This window comes from Poromitra crassiceps, assembly GCF_964638095.1.
Source record: "Poromitra crassiceps genome assembly, chromosome: 27".
NCBI classification, from domain to species: Eukaryota; Metazoa; Chordata; class Actinopteri; order Beryciformes; family Melamphaidae; genus Poromitra; species Poromitra crassiceps.
This window is the reverse complement of record NC_139650.1, coordinates 10,729,495-10,749,741: the sequence shown is the minus strand read 5'-3', so window position 1 is coordinate 10,749,741 and position 20,247 is coordinate 10,729,495. Positions and strand designations below refer to the sequence as shown.

The window sequence follows — 20,247 nt, the reverse complement described above, 5'->3', positions numbered from 1 at the left end:
TCGGATGTGACATGGCTGTCTTCATTTAACCTTTACTTATAGCAGGATGTCTCACTGAGAAGATGTCTCACTGAGGAGACACCCTGTTTACATCGGCTCTAGCCAAGCGGGCAGTCGCCTCTGAGCTGAAGAAGCCTTCGAGCTTGGCTAGATACCGTGGACGTTGAGAAGCATTTCCACTTGAGGGGCTGAATTATGATTTTGAAAAGGGGTTTTTGTTTTGAAGAGTGGCAGTGGGGTTTAGAGAGCTGCTGGTGTGGCAACAGAGAGACATTTGAACTCCAGGGCTGTCAAAAACAAAGACGTTTGGTCAGGAGGACCCCTTGCCGTCACTTTATAAGAGGTGCCCGTTCCTCCTCGTTCTGCGCCTCCGTCCCGGCATGACCAGCGACTTGGCCCGATAACGAGGCCTGCCTCACAGCGGAACCGTGACAGGATCCACTTGAAAAGGTGGTCTGGGGGGGGAGCGCTTTGGCGTGGCCCCGGGCACGGAAACACTTGCGAGTGTGAAAGCCAAGCCATTGCGAACCACATAGACACAAACACACGGAGGAGCAGGGATACACTGCAGGCATAGAGGATGACGCAAGTGCACTCTGTTCCGTTTACCCAGCGCGGAAGAAATGTTGTAATGTGAAAGCTGACCAGCGGGGGAGAGGGGAGGCGAGGGGGGGGGGGCAATCGTAACGGATTGCCCCAAACGGAACGGAACGAAAGCAATGGTTCCCAGTGAGAGAGCACCCCTAAGTGACTGTCCCTTCCCTTCTGCGTGACACTTTTATGACTTCAGTAATGGACTGGGATGAAGTAACTGAAGCCACCTCATCTATGAGCAGTGCCTTATACACTCAATTATACTCCTCGCCATTTTTATTCTCTTAGACAAATCCAGGTTTGCTGTCAAATCGCCTTACCTCACCTCATCTGCATGAGAGACACACTGCAGACAGACAGGAGGACATCATTTGATTAGTTATTACAAGGCAAACAAAACAACAACAACACATATTATTTGTGTTTAATACTTTAATACATCACATCCTTTTGGCCTTTCTCAAATCCATCCATCCTTCAGTCCGCACAGCCTTCAAGGGACACTGTTGTTTGTCCCCTGCAGGAAATATCTACATAAAATATGCAGATGAAATGAAACGAGGAAGTGTGTGAGGGCTTGATGCTGCCTGGCGCTGAATCCCTAATGACTCCCTGGCATCCTTGGAAAAAAGCTTGATTAATTTAGGAATGTCGGCGGCGGTGGAGAGTGATTAATTCCTCCTGGATTCAGCCATTTAAAAGAACAAGATGGAGGGCAGACAGGAAAACAGCCAGCGCCCAAATATGGAGGCATAATTAATACATTGGGATCTTTTAATTAGCCACCCAAACAGAGGGTAGGCAGGCACATGCAGGCACTGTGTGTGTCACGGCTTTGTTCAAGTAATGGCCCACTGTTAGTTTCCCCTGTACATCGAGGCAGATATAATGAGCCCCCCCCCCCCCTCCTGCAGACTGGGGGGAACGTTGGACCTTCTCTCGTGGTACTTAAGCTGCGTTCACACCGACCTATTAAAGTTTTTCGCTGACATCGAGTTTACATACAAAGTCAATGCAAACGAGCGATTGAGCGTATATCCGCCCGGGAGAAAAATCGCTGAGCGACAGAGACAGAGCGATAGGGCGAAAATACGCTCGTCGCCCGTGATGAAATATCCCAACTCGAGCGAAATTTCGCTGGCATCAGTCGCTCGCTGTTCAACGCTGATTGGCTGCCGTGTGAGAGCGAGTCAAGGATCACACTGGCTTGGAACAAACCGCTGGTTTATTGTGTGGCAACAAACCGCATTGACAGCTGATTGACAGGCTGACAGCTGACATGAAGTGAAGTCTGTACTACCGGTATAGAGCTCGCGTTAGGAGGAGCACGCTGATAGGCTTAGCTTGTAAACAACTACGGTGGCTCGTAGTGGACAAACATCATGACATTGCGTAATGTTATAGCCCCCAGATGTCCGTCAATTCGTGGGCCTGTTAACGAGCGATTTAAACACAGCGACAGAGCGATTCCAAAGGGTTGAATCGAGCGACAGAGAGAAAAATAAATATCTCGGTGTGAACACAGCTTAAAAGAGGGGGAGACAGTTGGAACAAATGGTGACTTGTTTCTTTGATGTCTCATGTGTCTGACTAAGCAGAGATGGAGGAAAAACAAGCACATATATACTTCTAGGTTTTATTTGAAGCATCTACTGATACCCCAAAAGCAGATTTTCACTTTAATCAGACATCTCACTCGAAAGCTAAAAAACTCTCTCTCCTTTCTTTCAGAATGATGTGAAGATCACCGAAGAGCGAACGGACCACCACTTCAGCCCATCTTCTACAGGACTAATCCTGCTGCATTGGTGAAATCCAAGCCCAAGTGTTTTGTGTCTGAGCTCTGCATTTTTCAAGGAGCCCTATGGGGATGGGGACGTGCTTGGAGAAGGGGTGGACTTACTGCGGCCTCACGAAAGGTCGCCTGCCATCATGGCCGCTGGCACTGTGCCTATTGACTCTGGTCACCGTGCGTCAAACGCCGGTGGCGGGACAGTCCCTGAGCACCTTCCAATCAGAGAGGAGGGAGTGGTCTCTGAACCACCTGAGCGTGCACCAGTCCACCGGGGCGCTGTACGTCGGCGCCGTCAACCGGATCTACAAGCTGTCGGCGAACCTCACCCTCCTGGTGTCCCACGACACGGGCCCCGAGTACGACAACAAGGCCTGCTACCCTCCTCTGATCGTGCAGCCCTGCTCGGAGCCTCTGGCCTCCACCGACAACGTCAACAAACTCCTGCTCATCGACCACGCCCACAACCGCCTGCTGGCCTGCGGCAGCCTCTACCAGGTAGGGATCACAATCACACCATTACCGCTTTGATGATGAGCCAGGATCAAATTCTTGACGATTAGTATTGCCGTTTCAAATTGTAATCGCCGTTATAACTGTGTTTGATTTGAAAAACACAGTAAATACTGTCCAGCATCAACCAAAGCTGGCAACAGTTTTCAATATAAAACAGTGAAATGATTTCAGTGAGTGTATCAGTGAACATTTTCAGCACATTTTAACAATACCGCGATAATACTGATAGCCGTGGTAATGTTGGTCACTATAATCGTGATATAAGATTTTCATACCGTTTCATCTCCACTACCAGGGCGTGTGCAAGCTGATGCGGCTGGATGACCTGTTCATCCTGGTGGAGCCCACGCATAAGAAAGAGCACTACCTGTCCAGCGACAACCAGACGGGGACCATGTTTGGGGTGGTGGTCCCCTCGCAGGGCCAGGACGCCACGCTCTACATCGGCACGGCCGTCGGCGGCAAGCAGGACTACTTCCCCACCATCTCCAGCCGCAAGCTGCCCCGCGACCCGGAATCCTCGGCCATGCTGGACTACGAGCTGCACACGGACTTTGTCTCCTCTCTCATCAAAATCCCCTCGGACACGTTGGCCCTCGTGCCGCGCTTTGACATCTACTACATCTACGGCTTCGCCAGCGGCGGCTTCGTCTACTTCCTGACCGTGCAGCCGGAGACGCCGGAGAACGGGATGCCCGCCGGCAGCTCCCCCGCCGACCTGTTCTACACGTCTCGCATCATCCGCCTCTGCAAGGGCGACAAGAAGTTCCACTCCTACGTGTCGCTTCCCGTGGGCTGCGTGCACCGAGGCGAGGAGTACCGTCTGCTGCAGGCGGCGTACCTGTCCAAGGCCGGCCGCGTCCTGGCCAAGTCCCTCAACGTCAGCGTGCACGACGACGTGCTCTTTGCCGTCTTCTCCATGGGGCAGAAGCTGTACCACGACCCTCCGGATCACTCCGCCCTGTGCGTCTTCACCATCCAAGACATCAACGCCCGCATCAAGGAGCGCCTGCAGTCCTGCTACCAGGGAGAGGGGAACCTGGAGCTACATTGGCTGCTGGGAAAGGACGTGCAGTGCACCAAGGCGGTAGGTGTGCCGTAGAGAGAGAGAGAGAGAGAGAGAGAGAGAGAGAGAGAGAGAGAAGAAGAGAGAGAGAGAGAGAGAGAGAGAGAGAGAGAGAGAGAGAGAGAGAGAGAGAGAGAGAGAGAGAGATACTCACATCATCATCACTGGTGGCCCCTCTGATGTTATGTAGCCACACATGTACACACCGAGGGGCAACCTCCGCCACTGAAAGATGTAAAAAAAAATATGGAAATGCCTTAAACCTGCATTCTTTCTAATGGCCAGCAGGGAGCAAAAATAATCTCATTGTATAGAAGTCAATGAGAAAATGACGCTGATTTACGACCAGTAAACACTTACTTAGTGAGTTGATGGTCTCAATCACTAGTTTCAAGTCTTCTTCAATACAGCATGATGTTCATTTCGTAAATGACAGTACCATTTATAGTAAAATAGATGAGAAAACAGATTATGCTTTGGGGCGTGATTGACAGGTGACCTGTCCAGTGATTGCGCTGCTTGCCGATCACGGTCCAATAGCAGGCGACTCTGCAGCTCTCTGGGAAACCCCTAGCTGCTTCTGGCTCCAAATAACCAAGATGGTGATGGTCTATGGTACTCATGCACATTTAGACAAACTATGAAATCCACAGGGTGGAGAGCAGTATTGATTTAGATGTATTGGAGGTTGGCTCTTTGATTCTTCTACAGACACAATTCCAGGCTAAATAGCTGCTAGCCATGCTGACCACACCATTCAGCTGCTCAGGACCCTGAGATAGACAGGCAGCCAGAGAGCCATGCTGACCACACCATTCAGCTGCTCAGGACCCTGAGATAGACAGGCAGCCAGAGAGCCACGCTGACCACACCATTCAGCTGCTCAGGACCCTGAGATAGACAGGCAGCCAGAGAGCCATGCTGACCACACCATTCAGCTGCTCAGGACCCTGTGATAGACAGGCAGCCAGAGAGCCATGCTGACCACACCATTCAGCTGCTCAGGACCCTGAGATAGACAGGCAGCCAGAGAGCCACGCTGACCACACCATTCAGCTGCTCAGGACCCTGTGATAGGCAGGCAGCCAGAGAGCCATGCTGACCACACCATTCAGCTTCTCAGGACCCTGAGATAGACAGGCAGCCAGAGAGCCATGCTGACCACACCATTCAGCTGCTCAGGACCCTGAGATAGACAGGCAGCCAGAGAGCCACGCTGACCACACCATTCAGCTGCTCAGGACCCTGTGATAGACAGGCAGCCAGAGAGCCATGCTGACCACACCATTCAGCTGCTCAGGACCCTGAGATAGACAGGCAGCCAGAGAGCCATGCTGACCACACCATTCAGCTGCTCAGGACCCTGTGATAGACAGGCAGCCAGAGAGCCATGCTGACCACACCATTCAGCTGCTCAGGACCCTGAGATAGACAGGCAGCCAGAGAGCCACGCTGACCACACCATTCAGCTGCTCAGGACCCTGTGATAGGCAGGCAGCCAGAGAGCCATGCTGACCACACCATTCAGCTGCTCAGGACCCTGAGATAGACAGGCAGCCAGAGAGCCATGCTGACCACACCATTCAGCTGCTCAGGACCCTGAGATAGACAGGCAGCCAGAGAGCCATGCTGACCACACCATTCAGCTGCTCAGGACCCTGTGATAGGCAGGCAGCCAGAGAGCCATGCTGACCACACCATTCAGCTTCTCAGGACCCTGAGATAGACAGGCAGCCAGAGAGCCATGCTGACCACACCATTCAGCTGCTCAGGACCCTGAGATAGACAGGCAGCCAGAGAGCCACGCTGACCACACCATTCAGCTTCTCAGGACCCTGTGAGAGCAGAAGAGCTGGAGGAGATTAATCCTATAATGCTAATCAGAAGAGTTTTATGCAGCTTTGATTTCATTCAGCTCTGCCTCCCCTCCCCCCCCCCCCCCTCTCTCTCTCTCTCTCTCTCTCTCTCTCTCTCTCTCTCTCTCTCTCTCTCTCTCTCTCTCTCTCTCTCTCTCTCTCTCTCTCTCTCTCTCTCTCTCTCTCTCCTCTCTCTCCCTCCCTCCCTCCCTCTGTTCTTGTCACTGTCAGCAGTATTTGAACCCTCTGAGACCTGTTCTTGATCTTGAGAAGACGGCTTTCTCGTAAAAGTCCAACTCTGAGCTATAATTCAGCCCGAGTGGCTTTCATGAAAACAAGTTAAAAGCTTGTCATGAAAGCAGTGATGTGGTTCCCAACATCCACTTTGATTCCATCATGCCATCAAACAAATATGGTGTAATGTTATTCACAAAAAGATTTCTGTAAACGTACAGATATTACATAATAAAAATAATTCAATAATTAATTCTTACTGCTCAGTTAACCAAGGATTTTATATGTGAAATTGGACTGTTAATGAAATAACGGTTCAATCCTGTTACAATGTGATTAGATCTTGCATTTTTTGTTCGTACGGTAATTAAATTACTCAGTGAAAGATAAAATGTGTTTTATCGGATTTTATTCTCTGAATGTATATTTGACATTCCTAGACTGTCAATATTACACTGATAAGTAGCCTAATGCAAGGCTTCAAAAATATTTTAATGACAAATATGTATGTGTAATATTTATGCCCAATAGACGAATCAGCGTGACGTCACTTGCCACCCAGAAATGCGGAACCCCGCGGCAGTTAATAGTATGAGTCGTGCCAAACAAATGTTAATATCTCAAAAACTATACATCACATCGCTTATATTTTGACTTTCTGAGTGAGAGCAGAATTAGCTCAAGAGTTTGGTGTATAAGATATGCATGTTGTGTTAAAGTTGTGTGAACTGTTGCAGTTTTTAAAATGTAAACAGAGTTAGCCGGCTAGAATCAGAGTCAGACACTAAGCCTCGCGCCACTTGGTCTCCATAGGGTTCCATTGCCGTTGCCACCCAGTGACGCGGTTTGTTTACCAAAATGCTGCTCGGCTGATCCCTCATATAGACAAGTAGTCTAATAACCTACTAGCAAGACAGGGGGGGGAAGTCTATTCATCTTTTTCATGGAGCTGGGCCTGCAGGGCAGGCCCTGCCGAGGTCATGAGATGGAAAAGTCAGGACATTCACTCACTCACTCACTCACTCACTCACTCACTCACTCAGTAAGGCATGGACCTTTAGTGAGTTTAGTAGCTAGGGTTAGGAAGTAGGGATTTTTATTATTGAGAGTCGAAAATCGTTTTTTTATTATTATTTATAAAAAAAAAAAAAAAAAAAAAAACCCGCGCCTGTCTCTTTAAGGGTGACTCCGTTTGTCCATGTGACGTTGCCGTAGGAGCTGCGCACTTGAGCAGAACGCTTCGAGACTCAGCAGACAGCAGTGCAGCAGTGCAGCATACAGAGTAGCTCTAGAAACGCTAGAAATGTAGTAGAAATTGTGTTAAACTGTCTATAACAGCAACACTCAGCCACAAGGAAAAGGTTTCAAGGCTTGTTACTGCATGATGAAAAGCTGATATTCTGTCTACTGTTCCCTGAGCCATCTCGGCGCTATGCTAATGCTGACGTTGCTAACGGCTAACGTAGGTCTAGAGTGCCAAAGTCACCCCCTCTCCCTGTCCATGGGATTTCATCCGCCATTCATTTTTGCATAGACCTTGTGTAAAATACTTATAGAAATTGTTTTACTTGGTCAAACCAAGCGATTCAACTATACTTAGCATCAGCTGAGACCGCAGCAGCAAAAAAAAACCAATATATATATATATATATATATATATATATATATATATATATATATATATATTGTAGCGTTCCTGGTATTGAAGAGGCAGAGGCTTCTTGCGGGTACAGGGTTCTTTATTTATAGTTAGTCATATTACAACTCTAGGCGGTTGCTACGCCATAGTTAGCTAGCTGCTTCCCTCTAGGTGGTAACCGGAGACTGCCACCGCATGCTCTCTCACCGGAAGCGTTCCCACAAACCTAGTGTTCCCCCTCGGTAACACTCCCACACATCAGTTCCTAGCTAATAATCTAGACACTTCTATTGCACATCACATTACAGGTAATACCTGGATTACCTGAACCGCTACATTCTCCCCGCCCAACTTTAATGTCGCTCCCACGCGACATGCACAACCCACACACATATCCCCCTGTACCAAAACACACCCAACACAACATTTTTCCCATCACCACATCAAATTCTAATTCACCAACAAACAGTCTTTTCTTTTCAGCACCCACCATAATGTCTAGTTTTGCATTAGGTACTCCGTAATGTCTAGTTTTCATTATTTCCTTCTTTTTTCACACATTCATTTCAATTCAACACAATAGCCCATTCAACAATAACCCCCACATCTCAATTAAACACAAGCCCCCACATTTTCCTTAACTTTTCCTTTCCCAGCAACTTCTTAATTTTTCATTTAAACCCCATTTCCATCCCCCCTCTGTGCCCCACAGTCCTCACACGCATCGCAGTATCTTCGCACATCCTCCTTTTGTTTGCCCCAGTAGAAATGTCCACGGATGCGGGTGAGTGTCTCTTCGGGCCCAAAATGACTGGAACCAGGGCCCTTGTGTGCCCCCTTAAGCGCCAACTCTCGCAGGTAACCGGGTACAACCGCCTGCCTCCCTTTTACCCCGTGCTCTGTTCTCTCCAACAGCCCGTCTTCATCTAGCCGCAGGTCGGAAAACATGTTCCACAGTCCTTTCGTGGCACCGGAAAACATGTGAGTCTCCTTCACAGGGGGCCGGCGTCCGGCCGCCACCCACGCAAGCACCGGACCGATCTCCGCGTCCTCCGCCTGCCTGCGTTTCCACTCACTCACGTCGACATCCTTGATGGTCGCTCTGTCGTCCTCCAGATCCACATCTGGACAGTCCTCCTCGTCTTCCTCCACCTCCTGCACTCGGTCGTCCTCCCGCCCCCCTTCCCCAGGGGACGGCGTGTTCAGGACAGCAGGGGGAACACAACCGGCCTCGCTCTCCACCTCGGCTTTCCGCACAGCAACCGTGGGGGGCGCAGTGCAGTTTCTGGCTAAGTGCCCAGGCGAACGGCAAGTCCAGCAGAGTCTCACCTGTCCGCCGCCTGCACGTCTCTCTTCTCCCGCTGCCCTCCGGTCCCCGACAGCCTTTTGACACTCTCTAGCCAGGTGTCCAATCTCGCCGCATGCCCAGCAGGCTCCCTGCTGACCATGTCGTTGTCCCGCATACCCGGTCCGTCTCCCGGGACCGCTTCTGCACCACCTCGCCACGTGGCCCGGCTCTCCACATGTCCAACACAGTCTCTTTTGCGGCTCCGCGTGGGGCCCGTGCCCAACTGTGACGCGGTATACAGTGATGTTATTGACGTTTGGTTGCTCCCCTGGAGCGGTGGGAGGGTGACCCATCTGGACTACCGGCCCCCCTGCAAACGTCAGTGTGCTCTTCCCTAGGTCTACTGTGCATTGGTTTAGCGTCAAGTAGTCCTCCCCCAAGATACAGGGCCCCGCCATCTCTACTACCCATACCGGAAAGTTCACTGTCTGTCCCCCCACAGTTATCATCACGGACCCCCTTCCCCTCATCGGCATCAACTCACCGGATACTGTCCTCAGCAGCTGGTCCGCTGGCTGCTCCAGAAGCGCTCCCTCTGGCATCATGTTGTAGTTCACCAGCGTTGCCGTACACCCCGTGTCCACCAGGGCGACACAGGGCTTCCCTTGCAGGCGGACCTGAACATGGCAGCCGTTCATCGTGTGCGGCCCGTTCTGCATGTTGACAGCGCCGGCGATGTCGTCTGCTTCGGGGGAAGGCGACGCCCCACCTCCCCGTCTGTACCGCTGGGCCCCCTCCAACGGTGACGTGGCCATAGGGAATATGACGTAGGGGGCCCGTCTCGCCCCTCTTAGACGGGCCCCGCGCCGTTTCCCTGGTTCCACGCTCCTCCGCGGCACTCTCTGGCCCGATGTCCGGGGCGTCCACAGGTCCAGCAGCGCATGGCCCCGGGCCCCCTGGGCCAGGTATTGTCTCGTAGGGTGGGCTGCAGGGTCGCGCTTCGGAGCAGCTGTTCTTTTAACTGGCGCACCGACTCAGATAGCTCCCGCACCATGCTGCTTTGCTCCACCAACGCACTCTTCCACGCTGGCTCCTCCCGTGCCTCCCCTGCCATTCTCGCCACGGGGGCGGCCTCCATCGTGCCGTCCTCCGTGGCCACCGCCCCCACGATCTCTCTCTCTGATGCCAGCTCCAGCGCCTCCTGCAGCGTCCTTGGGCGTGCCAGCTGGGTCTGCCTGCGCAGCCAACACGGGGTCAAAGCTCGAACAAACTGATCCCTGGCCAGTTCACTCTGCGTCTCTGGCAACATGTCCGTATATGCCCTCCTTGATAGAGTCTCAATGTCATTAGCCAAAACACGCAGTGACTCACCAGGCTGCCGGTGCCTGTTACACAGTTCGGCGCGTTGTATACTCGGCAGCTCACACTGGCCGAATCTCCTCTGTAGGGCCCCCACCAGTGCTCCATAGTCACCTCTTTCCCCTGGGCTTAGCAGTAGCAAGCATGCCCGCGCGTCATCCACCAGGCACGTAGCTAGCTTTGTTCCTTTCTCTTGCTTTGTCCAGCCCTCACTCTCCGCTATCAGTTCGAATTGGGCCTGAAACGCCTCCCAACTCTGTTTACCGTCGTACTTCTGCGTCTTGATAGGGCCCCGCCCGCCGCTCCTCACTGGCGCCAGCTGCACAGGATCTTCCCCGGCTCTCGCTGCTCCGCTCACGGGTCCCTGTCCGTTAGCGGGGCCCGGTTCGGCTGCCGCTGCTCCGCGCCCGGGTCCCTGTCTGTTAGAGGGGTCCTGTTCGGCGTCGTTCTCCTCCCGCCCGAGGCTCTTCCTCATCTGTCTGTATTCCTCTCTCATCCGTCTGTATATCCCCCTTACGCCCTCCACCGTATTCCTCATCTCGGCGCACACCGCGGCTTCAGCCTCTCCTATCTCCCTCTTCATCTTCGGCGGCTCCGTTCCGCACTTTTCTTCAGGAACTTGTTCACCACCTCGCCGATTCTGGAGGCAATATTCACCGTTTTAACTTCTGACACCAATTGTAGCGTTCCTGGTATTGAAGAGGCAGAGGCTTCTTGCGGGTACAGGGTTCTTTATTTATAGTTAGTCATATTACAACTCTAGGCGGTTGCTACGCCATAGTTAGCTAGCTGCTTCCCTCTAGGTGGTAACCGGAGACTGCCACCGCATGCTCTCTCACCGGAAGCGTTCCCACAAACCTAGTGTTCCCCCTCGGTAACACTCCCACACATCAGTTCCTAGCTAATAATCTAGACACTTCTATTGCACATCACATTACAGGTAATACCTGGATTACCTGAACCGCTACAATATATATATATATATATATTTATATATAAATATATATATATATATATATATATATTATATATATATATATATATATATATATATATATATATATATATATATATATATATATATAATATACTTTCGACTAGTGTTCTTGCTAGAAATGCCCATCCCTAGGAAGGTGGTAGAGAGTCTGGGTTTGAGAGGTGGGTAGGGGGAGTGGCTAGGGGGATGTGGTTGGTCGGAGCTGGCATGCTGCCATAAAGATGAATGGCCACACCCCTGTGCCTAGCCCCATAACGTGACGCCGCTTTATACTGTACTTACTGTACAGTAAAGCGGCGCCACACAGCGTTAGAATCCTCAATAGGTGGACAAGGCTGTTCAAAAAGCTCTCCTACCCGTATCCCACCTCTGATTGCAGATCTGAAGAAATGATACTGCTTGTGTGAAACAACCGTTTAGAAGCAGTCTTTGCACAGCCTGTGCCGTATTGAGGACAGGAGAAGTGCCGACAGGAACCTTGGGAGTTTGAGTATTTCATGACATGTTTTACTTCCCAGGTGCGCTGGATTTGCGTTGATCACCGACAGCCGCCATCTCTGTGTGACTGCATGTGTTGTTTGCTCGCTGTGTGCAGCGGTGCACCATGTTAGTAAGATCAAACACACCCTGCTGTAAATTCAGCGCAGGCTGTGCAAAGACTGCTTCTAAACGATTGTTTCATGCAAGCAGTATCATTTTAACAGCGCCGGTGTTCCGGCTAAATTACTGGCTTCACTAGGCGGACGATCATATCTTTGGATCTGCAATTGGAGGTGGGATACGGGTAGGAGAGCTTTTTGAACAGCCTTGTCCACCTATTGAGGATTCTAACGCTGTGTGGTGCCGCTTTACTGTACGGTAAGTACAGTATAAAGCGGCGTCACGTTATGGGGCTACCCTGTGCCATGTGTTTACAGGTTTACGCTTGTTTCTTTAAAAAGCTTCACTAACAGTAAAGCTAATGTTCAGGCGTACCACTTAGCGTAAAGGAAAACGCAAGACCTATAAGTGCAGGAGATTTATATACCGACGGGTAATTAGCGGTTTGAGGTGGGCTATAGTAGATGTAACAGGAACTCTAAGCATGCTGCTCTCTTTGATGCTTCATCAAAAAACCTGACATCTCTTGTGCTGCGTGTTTGTGTGATGTCAGATCAAGCAATCTAAAAATCACAGAAACCGCCGCAAAACACACTGCTTTTCTCCTGTTTGTGTTTGCCATGAGTGATTAGTCTGCTCCCTCCTCTGTCTGTCATCCTCTCTCTGCTGTGGGCCCTGGTCCCTCCTCTGTCTGTCATCCTCTCTCTGCCGTGGGCCCTGCTCCCTCCTCTGTCTGTCATCCTCTCTCTGCCATGGGCCCTGGTCCCCCCTCTGTCTATCATCCTCTCTCCTCTCTGCCGTGGGCCCTGCTCCCTCCTCTGTCATCCTCTCTCTGCCGTGGGCCCTGGTCCCTCCTCTGTCATCCTCTCTCTGCCGTGGACCCTGGTCCCTCCTCTGTCTGTCATCCTCTCTCTGCCGTGGGCCCTGCTCCCTCCTCTGTCTGTCATCCTCTCTCTGCCATGGGCCCTGGTCCCCCCCTCTGTCTATCATCCTCTCTGCCATGGGCCCTGCTCCCTCCTCTGTCATCCTCTCTCTGCCGTGGGCCCTGGTCCCTCCTCTGTCATCCTCTCTCTGCCGTGGACCCTCGTCCCTCCTCTGTCTGTCATCCTCTCTGCCGTGGGCCCTGCTCCCTCCTCTGTCATCTTCTCTCCTCTCTCTGCCGTGGGCCCTGGTCCCTCCTCTGTCATCCTCTCTCTGCCGTGGGCCCTGGTCCCTCCTCTGTCTGTCATCCTCTCTCTGCCGTGGGCCCTGCTCCCTCCTCAGTCTGTCATCCTCTCTCCTCTCTCTGCCGTGGGCCCTGCTCCCTCCTCTGTCTGTCATCCTCTCTCTGCCGTGGGCCCTGCTCCCTCCTCTGTCATCCTCTCTCCTTGTCCCTCTCTCTCCTTCTCCATCCCTCACTGCTTTCATCTATCTCCCTTTCTTTTCTTCTCTTCTAGCGACTCAACCCAGGAGAAAATGTCAGCATTGTACGTTTCTGCAATCCATCTCAACGTAAATTTGAAAACAAAACAACGGCGATTAAATGTGAAAACCTCGCTGCCTTTTCAACATTAAACACAAATAAAACTACTTGAACAACGTGGTTATGTTTAGGCAAGTAAAACAACTTGGTTCAGGTTAGGATTATGGTTTGGGTTAGGATTATGGTTTGGTTTAGGGTTAGGATTATGGTTAGGGTTAGGATTAGGGTTTCGGTTAGGCTTAAATAACGAAAACTTGTAGACTTTGGAAACCCTGGGGATCGAACACGTCCCTCTGGTCCCGTGTGAAAGACAAGTATATATACGCCCTCCATCCACATTGGATCCACCATTTCAATAGCACACTCTGACATGTAATCTTAATACTGTATATCTACACATGTGATATGCAATGTATTTTTCTTTCAGAAACATGATATTCTACGACCTATCAGTGGATTGCAGAAATCTACAATGCCAAACATTTTATTCTGGTGGCCAGGCTGTTATTTTTTTTTTTTTTGTGAGACCCTCAGAAACTTACTTTTTTATTATACCTTTATTCTGTTCTCAATCTTCACCCCTCCCTCCCTCCCTCCCTCCCTCCCTCCACACAGCCTGTTCCCATCGATGACCACTTCTGTGGCCTGGATATCAACCAGCCCCTGGGGGGTTCCCAGCTGGTGTCGGGCCTGAGCGTGTACACGGAGGCCAGGGACCGGCTGACCTCCGTCACCTCCTACGTCTACGACGGGCACAGCGTGGCCTTCCTGGGCACCCGCAGTGGCCGGCTGAAGAAGGTGAGAGCAGCGCTACACTGACAGCCAGGGCATTGCTCAGCTGAACTTCTCACTCCGGTGTGATACAGGGCTTCCCACAGGTCCAGTAGCAGAGATGGGGACTTGGACTTGAGACTTGGACTTGAGTCGGACTTAAGTCGCACACACAGTGACTTGAGACTTGACTTGAGACTCGTCCTCAAAGACTTGACTTGGACTTGAGGTTTGGGACTCGTGAACAATCCTTATTTTTATTTTATTTTTTATTTTTGGTGCATTAACAGGAAATGTGTACTAAAGTCATCTACCGTAATCAATGCTGATACTGTATGCTAATCGCCCTAGATAAATGCGTGAGGATAAGACACTAGGCTACTTTGAATTCCTTCGTTTTAGCTCTGCAGTGTTCTAAGCAGACCAGATGGCATGCAGCAGATGATAGAACACTCTTCCATAAGAGACTTTAGACTTGAATTGGACTTGTGACCAAAGACTTGAGACTTCACTTGGACTTGTGAAAATTAACTTGTGAGCATCTCAGGTCCAGTGTAATACAGGGGTTTCCCACGGGTCCTTGAATGTTTGTGAATTTGAGAAAGAAATCAAGGCCTTGAAAGTTTGTGAAAATAGACATAGACATGGGTGGTGAAGACAAGGGCGTGAATTCATAGGTGTTGGTGCAAGAATACAGATTGAGTTCTTTTGATTTAGATTTTTTTTTTACTCAACGTGTAACAGCACAGTTGAGAAGTGTTCACACATGCAAGCCTCTCTCTGTGAGTGTGAGCTTCTGTAAAGCCACTAGTTCTCATGATAAAAAGTCTGTGTTGTAACAGTAATTAACCTAGTCTCTAAGGCCATGTTCACATTACAGGCAAATCAGATTTGCTGCTAAAGTCATTAATCATCATTATCTTGATTGGTTTCCCAAATCAGATTTGCCACAAATCTGATCAGATTTGTGGCAAATCTGATTTGGGCAAGTGTTCAAGTCGGATCTGTGTGTCCAGACCTCCATATGTGGTTTGGGACAAGCGACACAAATCAGACTTGGAGCGTCCAGACTCATAAAACCAATCTGGATAGAATCATTAAGAGGTCACTAAAGTTCACAAATCAGATTTGGCCTCCTAGTCTGAACATGGCCTAAGTGTGCCGAGTTGGGTCCTTGAATTTGAGGGAATTGGGCCGGGGAAGTCCTTGAATTTGATCTTTCAGAAGGTGTGGGAACCCTGGTAATGAAGATGCAGAGGCCATCTGGGTACTTGCGAGATATTGCTAACTCGCTACGAGGCACTCTTAAAGGAGAGAAATCCCCCTTCAGATACGGATTAGATCATCCAATATCAGTCATTTGTCATGGTCAGTGCATTCCACAAGTGTTATAATCTACTGTCCCAGTAGTGTTGCTGTTGAGTCGAGTAATGTTCCCACTCCCCCTCTTCCTGCCCCGGCTCCTCCTTCAGTTCTAGTTCAGTGATGTTCCCCCAGAGAGCCGGCCTGACCTGGCTGCAGTCAGCTGATGTTCCCCCAGAGAGCCAGCCTGACCTGGCTGCAGTCAGCTGATGTTCCCCCAGAGAGCCAGCCTGACCTGGCTGCAGTCAGCTGGTGTTCCCCCAGAGAGCCAGCCTGACCTGGCTGCAGTCAGCTGTGGCTTCATGTGTTTACGTGTAGGTGGAGAGAAGGATGGCCATAGCAAAAGTGAAAGTGATCGTAAAGGCAAGAGAGCGAGAATTTTTCCAATTGAGTAGAAGTGGGAGTCATGACCCTTACTCAAAGACAAGATGTCTTCTACCTGCATTGCATGATGGTCTGTCGGGGCTACTGTCAGACAAATTGTCCTTTCTGCCTCTTCGCAATGGATTTCTTCCTGTGTGATTGTTATTATTTCAAATATTTTTATTGATTTTTTCAAACATGAACTCACCAAACGTAACGCCCCGTAATCATTTTACTCTATTGCAGCATATTGAGACTCAAAATCATCTGAAAATGGTTGCCAGATTTTGAAAAACTTTTGCACAGACCCCCGGATTGAATATTTCAACTTTTCAAGTTTTAAATGAGCCATCACCTATCCAACCCATTGTTTATCTGTTGGAGGTGTCTCCCTGTGTGATTGTTGGACATGGGTGCAAGGTGGTGAGTCTAGGAGGACTGACACCAAACCCTGATGTGTTGGACATGGGTGCAAGGTGGTGAGTCTAGGAGGACTGACACCAAACCCTGATGTGTTGGACATGGGTGCAAAGTGGTGAGTCTAGGACTCACACCAAACCCTGACGATGACTGTTGATGTTTTGGATTGCTGAAACATTTTCTCCTGTCAAACTCCACTGTAGCTGTGCTGGAAATGTCTGGACACACATCGTTTATGTTTGCCATTTTATCCTCAAGAATAAGAATTATACACCACAAAGTTAGATCACCAGTAGCTGTTTTTATGTACCCTCCCCATTGCACATACAGTAATGGGGGTGGGGGTGGGGGTGGGGGGTTTGTGGCTCAGGAGGCAGAGCGCATCGTCCAGCACACCAATCAGAAGGTCGGTGGTTTGATCCCCCCCTCCAGTCCGCATGTCGAAGTGTCCTTGGGTAAGATACTGAAGCCCAAATTGCTCCCGATGGCTGTGCCAGCACCCTACGTGGCAGCTTGCTTGCTGCCGTCAGTGTATGAATGTAGGCACATTGTAAAGCGCTTTGGATGAAAGAGCTCTATAAATGCAGGCCATTTACCATAATGCATTAGTGTGCGTTAATGCATTAACACTAATTAAAGCATGAATTATCTTAATTGATGATCTCATTAACATAACTGGATTTGTTTCATACATCAAGGTAATTATGGCGGGACAGTAGGCAGATCAATGCCTCTTGTTGAACAATGTTAGAGTGTTTTAGAGTGGGTTTTCCTTTTAATGGCTGTTACAAGATTCTATAGACTTAACTCAATACATGTCCTCTATGTAGAAGTCAGGCGGATCCAGGCAGACAGACATGGTTGTGTTGCTGAATTTCTGATCAAAATAAAATAAGGTTTAAAGCAGGAATCTATAGAATTTTGTAAGGCACTCACATTTTTCCAATTTAATGTTTTCTTTCACTTATTTGTCCGGCTGCTATAGGTTTCTTTACAGCACGGCAGACATCGGGTGACCTGTTTCCCCTCAACACAGATCATAATGATATATTATAATCATGTTTCATTTCAACACATATCGTAATGATATATTATAATCAAGTTCCTATAAGGTTCTTACATTGATCTAAGTGGATTGAGTGTGTACTGTAGCACTGGGGGGTCTGCTTACTGCACAGTCTTACAGTATGGCTGACTGAGGAAAGCTGTGACACTAGCCTGAGGGCCTCAGTTTTATGAGGAGCAATCTGTCTGACACACACACACACACACACACGCACGCACGCACGCACGCATGCACATGCACACACGCACAAACACACACGCACGCACACACACACACACACACACGCGCACGCACGCACACACACATGGGCAGACTGGGGGCACAGATAGCATCACTGGAGCTGCTCCACTGGATGAGCCATCGGGGAGAACAGACAAGATAGTCTGAGTGAGACAGAGAGAGAGAGAGAGAGAGAGAGGGGGGGGGGGAGAGAGAGAGAGAGAGAGAGAGAGGAGGGGCGGGCGGGGGGGGTGCATACAGAGACAAACGGGAAGAGACACAGAAGAAGAGAGAGATAGATAGATAGAGACAGAGAGTAGAAAGAGAGAAAAAGAGAGACACGCACAGACATACAGAGACTTAAGCCTCTGTATTCTAAACATGAACTGTGGATCATAGCCGTGGACTCAGGTCTGACTATCCCCTGCAGTTACCCTGCTGCTCCTGCAAGACATGACTCAATAAACCACTTCATCACTTTGTAAACATGAGGGAGAAGCTCTGTGGTTTGGGGGCAGAGTGGTGCTACTGCAGAAGACAGCGCATGAAAAGTAGCCTGCAAGCTACAATTTTCTGCTCTGGATCTAAAGAAATGTTTCGAATGCATTTATTCCTCTAGTATTCTACTCTTAATACCTCTATAGTCGATGTCGACTTTGCAGCGGGAATATGCCAATACGGGAATATGCCTATAGCCTATTTGTTCGGCACGTCATTCTGGGCAAGCTTGGGAGGCATAAACACAGACAACATGCACGCTCCCATCTGCATTTGCGAACCCAAATATGAGCCAATATTTCCTCGACATTGCCTTGATGAGAAACCGCTGCTTAAAACGCGCTGAGAGAAGCCGCTCACACACTCCTCTCTCCACTGTCGTGTTATTGGCCAATTATTGCCCACCTGGGCACCTGCTGATGATTCACCCCAACAAATATATAGCCTATTAAACGCTTGTTCGTGAGTTTGCTCGTTTAATTAGTAGGCATAATCTCGGCACGCACTTTTTTCCCATTATTTTATTTTCAGTTTTTATAGAATAATACACAAACAAGAAAAACAGACTCAGACGCAGGAAAGAAAAGAAAAACAAAACAAACAAACCAAATTACATACAACATTACAACATGTTGCTACCAGCTGCATAAGGTGCTTGTGCTTGTAAAAGATATTGCGCGTAGGATCCCACACAAGGGCTCCATGAAAGACCAGACAGGCGAGCCATCCGTCACCTCTAACCTCAGTCACTGGTCATTCTTAACCTCGTCAAAGGAGGCCAACAACGGGTCCAGATAGTTGAGAACCTTTTAAGCGAGTTGGTTCTCAGGAACCTGAGTCTCTCCATCTGTATAACAGAGATCATGTCCATCAGCCACACCTGAAAAGAAGGTGCAGAGGAGGACTTCCATTCACAGAGAGAGAGAGAGACAGAGCTAGACAGTAACACAGAGAGAGAGAGAGAGAGCTATAGACAGTAACACACAGAGAGAGAGAGAGAGAGAGAGAGAGAGCGCTATAGACAGTAACACACAGAGAGAGAGAGAGAGAGAGAGAGAGAGAGAGAGAGCGCTATAGACAGTAACACACAGAGAGAGAGAGAGAGAGAGAGAGAGAGCGCTATAGACAGTAACACACAGAGAGAGAGAGAGAGAGAGACAGAGCTAGGCAGTAACACAGAGAGAGAGAGCTATAGACAGTAACACACAGAGAGAGAGAGAGAGAGCGCTATAGACAGTAACACACAGAGAGAGAGAGAGAGAGAGAGAGAGAGAGAGAGCTATAGACAGTAACACACAGAGAGAGAGAGAGAGAGCGCTATAGACAGTAACACACAGAGAGAGAGAGAGAGAGAGAGAGAGAGCTATAGACAGTAACACACAGAGAGAGAGAGAGAGAGAGAGAGAGAGCTAGACAGTAACACAGAGAGAGAGAGAGAGAGAGAGAGCGAGAGAGAGCGAGCTATAGACAGTAACAGAAGTCAGGTTTCCATCCACCTGTTTTGATGCGAAATTTCAATTTGCGCATAAAAAATCTGAGTAGAAACGCTGCCTAATTCGCAAAAACCTCCAAATATCGCAAAAAAGTTTTCACGCTTGAGGGAGGCGGAAAAGTCGGGTGTATCGATAAAAGGGAAATGCGAAACGTGCGGTGGAAACAGTTTAAGCGATATTCCGTTGTCTCTCCATTCAAAAACAACACAGTTTGCCTTGATCACTGCAAAACATGACGTGTGTAGCCTACACACAATAGGGCTACACACGGTAAATCATGGTAGCCTACGCGCAGCACAATACCCGCCGTGGTAAACAGAAGAAGACTGGGATATTAACTTTAAGGCAACTCACTTCTAGACTTGAATGAAATTGTATTCACTTAATATCTGCTCTGTGGATTACCATTTTGCAATTTCGGAGCCGAAATTGTAACATAGCAACGTTGCTATTTTACAATTTTTTGGGAGATCGGGTTGGGATTAGGCTATAACGTTAGTTTGCCGAGTCGCACCTGGTAATCCAGAAATGGCGTTATGGTACCTTTGTCTACTTGTAGATTATAAAGAAACTTTAAATGAATAACGTTAGATGTGTTTAACAGAGCTGTATATCGGGTCTAGCAGCTGATCAGCAGCTCAGACAGCCTCAA

The 20,247-nt window shown here is 49.3% G+C and overlaps 1 protein-coding gene across 1 annotated transcript in view; it reads left to right on the top strand.

The window, feature by feature from the left end:
• Nucleotides 1-2,464: 2,464 nt before the first annotated feature.
• The window catches only part of LOC310799213 (plexin-A2-like), a gene marked incomplete at both ends in the record, with an annotated part of 140,279 nt that continues 122,496 nt past the window's right edge, over nt 2,465-20,247 (top strand). Inside the window, 3 exons of the mRNA XM_083661780.1 lie at nt 2,465-2,884; nt 3,198-3,989; nt 14,019-14,201. Of these exons, the coding sequence (XP_083517906.1) occupies nt 2,465-2,884; nt 3,198-3,989; nt 14,019-14,201 (1,395 nt within the window). The remainder of the gene's footprint in view (nt 2,885-3,197; nt 3,990-14,018; nt 14,202-20,247) is intronic.